The sequence below is a fragment of the Lemur catta genome, chromosome 19 (assembly GCF_020740605.2).
Source record: "Lemur catta isolate mLemCat1 chromosome 19, mLemCat1.pri, whole genome shotgun sequence".
Classification (NCBI taxonomy): Eukaryota; Metazoa; Chordata; class Mammalia; order Primates; family Lemuridae; genus Lemur; species Lemur catta.
The window spans coordinates 22,343,773-22,356,105 of NC_059146.1; the positions used below are offsets into that span (position 1 = coordinate 22,343,773).

Sequence of the window (12,333 nt, forward strand, 5' to 3'; positions counted from 1 at the left end):
TTACTATAGAGCAGATCCTCTGAAAGAGCGTGAGAAAGACAGATGGATGTGGAACCCAGGGGAGAAAAGGAGGCAAGATTTGAGAGTAGAAAATGAAATCTGAGATTAAATACACATCAAGATGGATTGAGTTTAGGAGGGGCAAGATGGTAGATGAGAAAAACCACCAACCAGAGTGTCTCTGCAAGAAAGATTTTAGAAGAAAGTGAAAAAAAAAAAAAACAAAACAGGCAGACAAACATAGATCAGACAACGGTCAGAAGGAAGGGTGGCTAAAACTACAGGAGACTCCACGGGAAGAAATTACAGAGAACTGGAAGAAGAAAGGCCTCCAAGAAGCTTGGAGACCAGTGACAATAGTAGGTGGAGTGGTTAAATTTCCCCTCCCTTGCATCTCGGACTGCTGGTGGGCTCCTGAGCAGATGGAGAACTCTCATACACTGCTGGTGGGACTGCAAAGTAGTGCCACCTCTGTGGAAAGCAATACAGAGATACCTCAAAGAGATACAAATAGAACTACCATTTGATCCAGCAATCCCATTACTAGACATCTACCCAAAAGAACAAAAGACATTCTATAAAAAAGACATCTGCACTTGAATGTTTATAGCAGCACAATTCACAACTGCAAAGATGTGGAAACAACCCAAGTGTCCATCAATACATGAATGAATTAATAAAATGTGGTATATGAATACCATGGAGTTCTACTCAGCCAGAAGAAACAATGGTGATATAGTACCTCTTGTATTATCCTGGATAGAGCTGGAGCCCATTCTACTAAGTGAAGTATCCCAAGAACGGAAAAACAAGCACCACATGTACTCACCGTCAAATTGGTTTTAACTGATCAACACTTAAGTGCACATATCATAATAACATTCATTGGGTGTCAGGCAGATGGGAGGGGTGAGGAGGGGATGGGTATGTATATACATCTAATGGGTGCGGTACACACCATCTGGGGGATGGACATGCTTGAAGCTCTGACTCAGTTGGGGCAAGAGCAATATACATAATTTAAACATTTGTACCCCCATAATATGCTGAAATAAAAAAATTTTACATAAATAAATAAATAAATAAATAAATAAATAAATAAATAAATATCAAGATGAGAGCCAGATGGCAGCCATTCCTGATGCGAGAAGGATGTGGGGCTTCAGGAAATTGTCTAGAAATAGCAGAAAGGAACCTGAGAGACACTTTCAATTCCATGTATAATGGAATTGAACATACATCTCACAGATCTTCGGGACGATGTAATAATTTTGCATAGGAAGTTGAACAAAAAACAATTATTAACTCAAACCAAAACAGGAAATTCTCCAAGAAAGGCATAAGTATTGGGCTGAACAGTGTCCTCACCCCACCCTGAAAGACATATCCATGTCCTGATCCACAGAACCTGTGATTATCACCTTATAGGGCAAAGGAGCAAATATTACCTAATATGACAAAAGATGGGATTACGTTAAGGCACTTGAAAAGAGGAGCTTTCCTGGGTTATCTGGGTGCTGATGCAATCACACATGTCCTTAGAAGCAAAAGGAGATTTGACACAGACACACAGAGGGAGAGACAGGGTAAGTAGCAATGAGATGAGAGACATGTAGGAGTGATGAAGCCACAACCCGACAAGCAAGCTGCCACCGGAAGCTGGAAGAGACCAGGAACAGATTTCCCCAGAGCCACCCCAGAAAGAGTAGCTCTGCTGACACCTGGATTTCAGATATTTGGCCTCTCTCTCACAGAAGTGCTTTGAATCACCTAGTTTATGGCACAATTTGTTAACAGCAGCCGTAGGAAACTAATGCAAGATATGATCTTGATTTATTAAATGGCTCAGAATTTATGTCCCATGATACTGACTCTGTCATGCACAAGAAAAATGACTTCATTGGAGAATAGAAGGGAAGAGAGGTATGTAGCATCACAAGAAGTCAGGAGATAATTGACTTAAAAACTAAGAAATAGCAGAATATGTTAATCACTTATGACTATAGAAACACATACAAAAAGTGGCAGCCAAGAGTCGCATGTAGTTGTATGTCGCAGTATGTGGTTGTATGTAGTAGTATGTGGTTGGTTACAGACAGAGCTCAGGAATTGAGCAAAACAATTGATGCTTTGTATTATAGGCTGTGTATTTGTGTGACTCTTTGGGGCTTATATACATGTACATGTAGTCTGTTGATAAGTCTAAACTTAATACTTAAACGTGTGTATTACTTTCTCAATGGGAAAATGTCCACAGGGCCACTGGTACAAAAAATACAGATGCCTATTAATTAACCTGTTAATTAGCCTGGTAAGTGTGTTAGTAGGTAACCTAAATACTTTTTAATTAACAAAAGTACAAAGTTCAGAAACAGAAACTGGTGTCTAAGGGTGAAAACAGAGAATTCCCAGTTAAGGTAGCTTACTAGTCAATACTCAGTGTGGGAAGAACTAGTCGGGAAAAGTTTAATTTCTTGCATACTATAAATTCAAGAAAATTTCAGGGTAGAGGCAAACGTGGACCTAGTGACATGAGGGTTCCATCAAGCAATGTGTCCATCGTCATCACCATGTAGTGCACAAACCTGTTTCTCCTTCTAGCACCTCTGCCGCTTCTTTGTCTGGGTCTCGGGGTTCCTGGGTCTGCACATGCCCTGAAATAGACAGTGATGAGATCCTGAGACACCCCAGACTGAAAATGGGTTGGCGATGACAGAGGCTCCCAGCAGAACCAACTCTTTCAGTGACAAACTTGGAGGGGAAGACACTGAAGGAATCAGATCCTTAAACTCCATCAACCCAACTAAAGCTGCAACATGCTAACCTGGGAAGACCACAGCACACACTAAGCACAGACCTCCTCAGGGCCTGGGCTCCAGCCCTCCCTCTGCCTGGAATCCCAGATATCCATCCACTTGGCTCATCCTAAAGGTTTTGCTCAAACCTCATCTCCTCAGTGGTGCCTGATAATTCTCATTAATACTGCCACCTACTTCCTCAATCACACACCTTGGGCTCTCCCTGTCTGCTTTACCCTCTCTCTCTTTGATTGCACTTGTCACCTCCTAGCACACCATGTAACTTATTCATTTAGTATGAGCACTACCTATCTAGGTAGATGGCTAGTCTGTTTGTTCACTGTTGTATCCCAAGTATATGGAACAGTGCCCAGCACATAAAAGCCACTCTAATATCTACAGAATAAAATACCATAGGAATTAAACCACCAAGACTTAGGTTCTGCCAGGTGCAGGGGCTCATGCCTGTAATCCTAGCACTCTGGGAGGCCGAGGCGGGTGGATCGCTCGAGGTCAGGAGTTCGAGACCAGCCTCAGCTAGAGCGAGACCCCGTCTCTACTAAAAATAGAAAGAAATTATCTGGCCAACTAAAATATATATAGAGAAAAAATTAGCCGGGCATGGTGGCGCATGCCTGTAGTCCCAGCTACTTGGGAGGCTGAGGCAGGAGGATCGCTTAAGCCCAGGAGTTTGAGGTTGCTGTGAGCTAGGCTGACACCATGGCACTCACTCTAACCTGGGCAACACAGCGAGACTCTGTCTCAAAAAAAAAAAAAAAAAAAAAGACTTAGGTTCTAACTTCAACCCCCCAATTTGTTGCATGTAATCACTCTGATCATTTCATTCCTCACGAGCTAGAGGACCTCTTCTGTGACCCACATGGTGGTCAAACTTGTATTCCACTGCCCAGTACATAGCTGCTATGAGCCAACACCTCAAGGGATTTGAATCTAAAGAGATATGGCTCTAATATTTATAACACCATCAACTGCCAATGTTTACAGGGCTAGATCTTGTTAGCAAGCCGGGTCCTGGGCTTCTTTCTGATTGTCTGTGTTCCTTTGAAGAAGCAACCTTTCAAAGAACAAGAATACATCATTCTCCTCCCATGGTTGCCTGGGCCAAAAAAATCCCAATTCTGTAGAGCTCCACAGACCCTACCTGTAGAGTCCATGAGCCTCACAGGCACATACTCTGAGCTGCATTTTGTCCTCGGTTGGTCTAACCCTCCTAGAAGCAGAGAACGTGAGTGGAAACCTTTTCCTAGGCACAGCCCAAGCAGAGAAAAAATAGATAATTTCCTCTCGTCACTGGGTCCACTGATTCTTAAGCTAACTATTGGACGTGTTGCATTCCTCTGTTGCAAATAAACCCAATGATGTGAGCCTTCCAGGTTGTAGCTTTACTGTCAAGTGTTGGGCATCACCTTCCAGATCTTGATAAAGACTCTAGATCTAGCTGGGACCACCTGTCTGAAGAGCTGGGCTGTTCGAGATGAATAGCAGAGCAGGACTGGTGCTATGGCTTTAAAGAGAAAATGAATGTTTAAAAAAAAAATCAGTAGCAGAGTTTTGCTTCCTCTCCCTAATGTTTAGCACACTTTGCAAGGACATAAGGGAGTGGCAAAGGGCAGCCACATGCAGTTCTTTGTTACTTACTGTGCCTAAGTATTCCACTGCTCTCTGGCGAAACAGAATTATCGGATGTTTTAAGTACCAGATGAGTACGTTTTAGGCACCCAACTGACCCTTTCTGCACCCAACATTACTCTCCCCAACTCCTTAGCTTTGCTTGGTAGTGTCTTCACTGTAAACCCAGCAAAGCATGGAGAGGGAAATACCAGCTATTTACACACAAACATGCAGTTAAGTCAATACGATCCCTATTTTCATTGCATTTTAAACCTCATCTCTGATGGCGGAGGGTGGAGAGGAAAACTTTGACCTTGTCTTTAAGGTCCAACACCCCCCACCCCTGCCAAAAAAATGCTTTATTGGGAAAGAATCACTACATAATTAATAGTGCAATTCACTATGAATTTTAAACTTTTATGTACATAATAAAATAATTTCTAAATATATGAACTCCACACAAGTACGCCCAAATGATATGTAACAGAGATGCAAAAGCAACCCGATGGAGGAAGAGCTCGGACACAAGGCCCATTTATGGTAACCTCTTAGGTAATAACCGGTACTGGAAGAACCAGTTGGGAAGAGTTTAATCTCTTAAGTAGTATAAACAAGAAAATTTCAGAGTAGGAGGCAAACGTGGACCTGGTGAAATGAGGGTTCCATCAAGCAATGTGTCCATCATCATCCCGCAGCGCACAAACCTGTTTCTCCTTCTAGCACCTCTGGTTCTTCTGTGTTTGGGTCTTGGGGTTCCTGGGTCTGCACATGCCCTGAAATAAACAACGGTGACCGGATACTGAAACACCCCAGAATGAAAATGGGCCGGCAGTGATGGAGACCCCCAGTAGAACCAACCCTTTCAGTGACAAACTTGAGATGGAAGAGATTGAAGGAATTGGAGCTCAGTGTTAAAAAAAAAAAGGAGAGGAGAGAGAGAGAAAGAGAGAGAGAGAGAGAGAGAGAGAGAGAGAGAGAGAGAGAGAGAGAGAGAGAGAGAGAGAGAGAGAGAGAGAAAGAATATCAGGGCCTAGTGGTACAGTCATTTGCCCAGGGTTCCAGCGTGTCAGATGGAACTAGCCTTTGCAGCCTGACTCTGAAACCTGAATTCTTAGACACATAGTCCCCAAAAGACAGCACACGTGTGCCTGATGCACACATGTATTCGCAGACTCACTCATCAACACATATCGTACAGCCCAGATCAGGTGTAGAGACCCTCACTGTGCTGGTTCCTGGAGGATGGGGCAGAATAAATCACATAGGTCTCCTCACCTCCCCAGCAATGCAGGCGATAATAAAGGTCAGTGGATGGACTAGAATAACTTAGGACATTCTAGAACTTTCCTCTACTTGAGAGACAGCTTTCTAAAGGATTGGATCATGCAGAGGCTAAGTAGGAACCAGACAAAGACCAGCGAAAAGGCTCCTCTGGAGCTTCTGAGCAGGGGGTGTATGTTGCATTCTGGATCAGTGACCAGAAAGGAAGTTCTTCTTTGATAGCATTCTCCTCTGTGCCAATTCTTCACCCGGGGTCTCCACAGAGGGATTGCCAGTCAGAACAGAATTTAAGGATTCTAGATCTCACTCCCTAGTTTTCTACTTAACCTCTGCCTATTCCAAACAAGGGTATCTGAAGGATTTAAAAATGAGAGGGAGAGGGGAGAAGAAGGCGGGGCAGAGTTCTACTCCCCATCCCATCCTCCTGCCTACCAGGAGATACGCAAAGCAGACTGGGTGTTGCCTGCTCCCATTCCCGCTTCTTAGAGCTCACTCCTTCATTTTGGGGCAAGAGAACAGGATATGGGTAACCATAGAGCCCTGGAGACCCTCCGCCTGCGTTCAAGCCCCAGCTCTTCTAGTCACCAGCTCTGTGACATTGGGCAATTTACTTAAGCTATCTGTGCCTCAATTTCCCTCTTCGTAAAATAGGAGTAATAGGACCGCCTTGTTATGAATGTAGTGAGAGTAAGTACAAATGCACAGAAAGCATTAAGATCAATTTCCAGTTTGTAACAGGCACCAGTTTATAATAGGCGTCAGTTCTGCTATAAACCAACATTCCTAAAACTCACTATAGTAGGTCAAACTGGGCAATAACAACCACAGGGTTTATGAGAAATGGGATCAGTGATGCATTTTTTAAAAGGACACATTTAAAGATGGTCGCACACTTTTGCACTTCACAAAACTCTTAACAGTTCAGTACGTCCTCCAATGCTGCAGTAGATATGGCACGGCACTTCACCCTGAATAAAATGTGAGGTTTGCTTGTGGGTGTGGGAAACACTGCAGCTTGTGAGTTTTTGTGAAGTGCTGGAAGGAAAGAGATCTGAAATTGGACAGAAAGCCTGCATTGGGTGTGGCTCATCCTGAGGTAGCTGGTGGATGGTTGAGGTGTGTGCCTGTGTGCACACTGCCCAGCCCAGTTGGGTGCAGGGGCATTTGTTTTGGTTTGGTTTTTTGTGCTTACTTAGTGTTTCTCTTGGGCAAAATCATGCATAACACGATATTTGTGTTATACTCAAATTGTTCCAATGCAACAGTCACATGGGGAACATCTGCATTTTCAAAACAAGCCTATGACAGAAATGAACATACCTCTTCCGATTCCCTGTTCTTGCTTTTGGCTGCCATTCCTTCCCAGGCTAGAGCTCCAAATCTTTAGGGCCTTTGGACCTTTAAATTGTATATCTTCAAACTTTACACCTTCATAGATAATCAGGGAGTTTCTATCTTAGGGGTGGACTACCAGTTTAGAATGAACCCATAAAAATCCACCAGCAACCTCCTTGTTCCCTTGAGAGCCAGAAAGTGCTGACTCCCTCCCTCCTCCTTGCAGATTCACCTTTCATTTCTTCTCTAACTTCCTCACACAGCGAAGTCAGATTCATTTTCTGGAAGATGCTGAGGGCCACTTCCCACACCTGCCATTCTGAGAAGTTCTTGTTCAAAAGGAAGAAGAGGTTCACAGCATCAGCAGCCCTCAGCTCTGCCCAGGGGACCCGTGAGTTTCTTGGCCAGGAGAACTGAATGCTGTTTGTGCCGAGGACCCACTCGGAGCTCCCCGGTGGTTGGAGGTGAAGTTTGAATTCCTCTAGCTGATACTGATCCAGGGCTGTCAGGTGAGACAGAAGCCTGTGGTTGGTAAGGTTTTCCACAATGGTGAAGGAGCTCATTGTGCCTAGCACGTGAAACTTCTCAGTTCAACAAAGGACTCTCACATGCACAAAGCATGTAGGACCTACAGAAAAGTAGAAAGTTGACATCATAAGGCATAACTATTACCTCTTAAAAACTTCATTTACACTGAAAGAACCTACCTGGGTCTTAGGGATGTTGCACATGGTCAGAAAGACTTAAAGATCCTTTTGTTATGCTCAAAGATTGCTTTCTGCCTTCCTCAACCGGAGAGTAACTCCCAAGATGTGCAACATCCCTAAGACCTAGGTAGGTTCTTTAAGTGATTAGGAGGAAGGGGACTGAAGGAAAAATATGTACAAATACATACATCTTTTCATTTAAAAAGTAAACACCTCTTTCTATAAGAAACATGTTGAAGATAATGGGCAACCCATTCTTCTGATCATCTAAGAACCAACTGATTGTGCTGAACATAGCTCTCAATATCTGTTTCCCAACCCAGAGGGAACTCAAGGCAAGGATAAAGGAAGAGAGGAGACAGTAGTGGTAGATACTAGACTAGGAATGCCAGATTTGGCAAATAAAAATACAGGATTCCCAGTTAAATTTGAATTTCAGGCAAACAATAAATGATAGTTGGGACATACTTAAATGAAAAAAATAACTGTTGTTTCTCTGAAATTTAATTCCAGATGGTGCCAATTCCAGTAAAATTTTAATTCTGGATAAACAGTGAGTGATATTGAGAACATATGTACCACCCCAAAATCATTTGTTGTTCTTCTGAAATCCTGATTTAACTGGGTACTTTATCTGGCAACCCCATCTAGACTCAAGATCACTGTTTTCATCCCTTGCCAGGAGTAAGGATATTACTAGCACCTGATTCTTCTGCCTTACTGAACTAGTGACTCCTGTCCTACAAAAGTTACAGATTCAAGACAGAACTTATCAACTCAAATTCAGAAGGCTCACCCTAAATGTGAATAATGAATGTTTCCCTCCCCCACATAGGGTTCTGTGTTGGGGGAGGGAACACAAAGGGAAATTTTGAACATCATAGAGAAAAACTTTTCCAGGTATTGGCAGGGAGGATAAAGATTAGGGGAAAAGCTTATTTGAGATTCAACGAACATTAAGCTTTCATCAAACAGCTCGTAGAAGCTAAGCAAACAGCTTCACTAGGAACTGGTGGCACAGCCTTGAATAAAGCTGATCTCATCTGCTCATAAACTAGCATTGAAAATGGGTGTTTACGAAGTCCCTTCCTGCCTTGTCCAATCCTCCATTCCCAGATACAGCATAGTTCCATATGTGGCACACGGGAGGTGCTCATTAAGTATTCATCACTTGCTGCTGTGGGTACAGTCAATGCTCATTATTTATGGTAGTTATGTTTTATAAAGTTACCAGGGACACTGAATTAATGAACATGGAGTCATTACTCCTACAAGGTTATATATAGGGTTAGGTTCCTGTGAACCTCTAACCACACCATTTTTGTCAAGCAATTAACACATAACTTCATTTTATATGTGTCTGTTTAAAAATACCTTGTTTAAGACATATCATTGATACATGAACTGTGAACCCAAAGCCAACACCACTATAACATGTCTGAACGAAATTTTTCTAACACATATTGTCTTCACAGGGCACATCACAGCCTTCTTGTGTGTAGAACACTAGACAGCACTTCAGCTGCACTAGAGGGACACAAAAATGCAAAAAAAGAAAACATGGCACAGAATAGACCCACCAGCTTTGCCTTGTCTGACCTCAGCTCAAATCTCTCCTAGCTTCTTGCATGCCCAACTGACTTTGAAAGCCCCACAAGCACTGGTTTCCGGATCACCACTACATTTTAGTGAGTAGGTGCAATTCATAGATACGGATTCTGCAAAATAATGGAAAGCAACTGTAATTAGTATTAAGCATGTTCAGTATGAGACCCACGTGGTGCCATGAAATTACATAGCGAGTAGGTCAAACAAGTGGGACCAGGAAAAGAAATTTCACCAGACCTGACGGAGCCAGGGAGCATGGAAAGAGAGTTGGGAAATGGCCAGTGTAAACAGCAAGCGTGAGAGCCCTGGAAGTAGGAAATATGATACAAGAAGGGAGAAATTCAGCTCAAGGTCTCACCGAACTGTGGACTCCTCTTGGTTGAGGAGGTGGAAGCTTCCAACTGGAGCAGGAAGGGCGTGCAGCAAAGTCCTCCTCCTGAGGAGAAAACTCCAGCAGGCTCAGTGGGAAGAGCTGTGCCAGAGAAAGAATAAAGTCTGCAGGACAGAGAAGATGCGTCACTCACCAACCAGACTTTGACTCTTTCACAAGTTTCTGATGTCCTGATTCAGGAAAGCTCCCAGAAGTAGCCAACTCCACCCCAACCCCAGCCCGGGATTGGCCCTTGGTCCCGCTACCTGCCCTCAAGCTTTGTCTTTGGGCTTCCTGGTCGATGACTCCCTTCTCACGCCCTCTCCCCAGCACAGCTCGCGATAGGTTGAGAAGGCACTGAGACTAACAGCTGTATATAATCTCTGGTCCTTCTCCTTCAGGCCTTAGTAATCACTAAGTAATCATGGTTACTTAGGCAGGGATGGTTTCCAATTAAAAACCATGGAATTCTACTCAGCCACAAAAAACAATGGTGATCTAGCACCTCTTGTATTAACCTGGATGGAGCTGGAGCCCATTCTACTAAATGAAGTATCACAAGAATGGAAAAACAAGTACCACATGTGCTCACCATCAAATTGGAACTAACTGATCAACACTTATGTGCACATATAGTAGTAACATTCATTGAGTGTAGGGCAGGTTGGGGGGTAGGAGGGGAGGGGTATATTCCCACCCAGTGGGTGTGGTGCGCACCATCTGGGGGATGGACACACTTGAAGCTCTGACTTGGGTGGGGCAAAGGCAATATATGTAACCTAAACATTTGTACTCCTGTAATATGCTGAAATTTTTAAAAAAACCACATTCTCCTAAAGTAAACAGCGTCTTCTCACATCCCAGCAAAGAGCCACAGATGTGAGACGTCTGTGATTGCCTCGCCTATCATCTGAGAACTCTCATAAGGCAATGAAAGAAGAGAGGAAGAGTTAATGAGATGTTAAAAACGTGGAAACCACCGTTTCTTCTCCCAACTCTAGGAAAAATACCCATTAAACTGTTCCATCATGAACACAAAGGCTTTTCCACTAAAATCAGAAACAAGACAAGGATAGTCTTAACTCCACTGCTATTTAACATTTTGCTGGTGGTATTAGCCAATTAAATTAACAATTTTAACTAGCTACTTTGAATTTAAGTTAGTGGCTTTAAATTGGCAATTAGAAAGTGATTAGAGAGAGGTATAAGAATTGGAAAGGAGAAGGAAACTGGATCCCTGTCTCTCATCATATAAAAAAATTAACTCAAGATGGATAGAAGACTTAAATATAAAGCATGAAACCATAATAATTCTGGAAGAAAACTTAGTCATAAATCCTTTGCCTAGGCTAATGTCTATAAGAGTTTTTCCTGGCTGGGCGTGGTGGCTCATGCCTGTAATCCTAGCACTCTGGGAGGCCGAGGCGGGTGGATCGTTTGAGCTCAGGAGTTCGAGACCAGCCTGAGCAAGAGCAAGACCCCCCCCCATCTCTACTAAAAATAGAAAGAAATCATATGGACAGCTAAATATGTATATGTATGTGTATATATGTATGTGTGTGTGTGTATGTATATATATATATATATATATATATATATATATATATATATATAAATTAGCCAGGCATAGTGGTGCATTCCTGTAGTCCTAGCTACTCAGGAGGCTGAGGCAGGAGGATTGCTTGAGCCCAGGAGTTTGAGGTTGCTGTGAGCTAGGCTGATGCCATGGCACTCTAGCCTGCACAGCAGAGTGAGACTCTGTCTCAAAAAAAAAAAAAGAGTTTTTCCTAAGACCCCAAAGGCAAATAGAGTAACAACAAAAATAAACAAATGGGACATAATTAAATTTAAAAGCTTCTGCACATTTATCAATTCCAGGAGTCTTTTGGTTGCATCCTTGGAGTTTTCTAGATATAATATCATATCATCAGCAAAGAGTGAGAGTTTGATCTCTTCTGTCCCTATTTGGACACCCTTGATTCTGCTCTCTTGCCTGATAGCTCTCGCAAGGACTTCCAGTGCTGTGTTGAAAAGTAATGGGGACAGTGGGCAGCCTTGTCTGGTTCCAGTTCTAAATGTAAATGCTTTCAATTTTTCCCCATTCAGTATGATGTTGGCTGTGGGTTTGTCATATATGACTTGTATCATTTTTAGATAGGTCCCATCTATGCATATTTTGTTAAGCGTTCTTATAAAAACATGTTGAACTTTGTCAAATGCTTTTTCTGCATCTGTTGAGAGGATCATATGGTCTTTATTTTTGCTTCTATTTATGTGGTGAATTACATTTATAGATTTGCATATGTTGAACCATCCCTGCCTCTCTGGGATGAAGCCCACTTGGTCATGATGGATTATTTTCTTGATAAGCACTTGGATTTGATTTGCTAGGATTTTATTGAGAATTTTTGCATCCATATTCATAAGGGATATTGGTCTGTAGTTTTCTTTTTTTGTTGCATCCTTTCCTGGTTTTGGTATCAAAGTTGTGTTGGCTTGATAAAATGTGTTGGGGGGAATTTCATGCTTCTCGATGCTGGAGACTAATTTTTGTAGGATGGGCACCAGTTCTTCTTTGTAAGTGTGGTAAAATTTGGGTGTG

General features: G+C 42.7%; 1 protein-coding gene across 1 annotated transcript in view; it reads right to left on the reverse strand.

Moving 5' to 3' along the window:
• NLRP13 (NLR family pyrin domain containing 13) overlaps positions 1 to 7,609 on the reverse strand; it is a 34,808-nt gene extending 27,199 nt beyond the window's left edge. The window contains exons 1-3 of the mRNA XM_045531834.1: positions 7,279 to 7,609; positions 5,135 to 5,203; positions 2,586 to 2,654 (exon numbers count right to left, since the gene is read on the reverse strand). Of these exons, the coding sequence (XP_045387790.1) occupies positions 2,586 to 2,654; positions 5,135 to 5,203; positions 7,279 to 7,609 (469 nt within the window). The remainder of the gene's footprint in view (positions 1 to 2,585; positions 2,655 to 5,134; positions 5,204 to 7,278) is intronic.
• Positions 7,610 to 12,333: the final 4,724 nt, after the last annotated feature.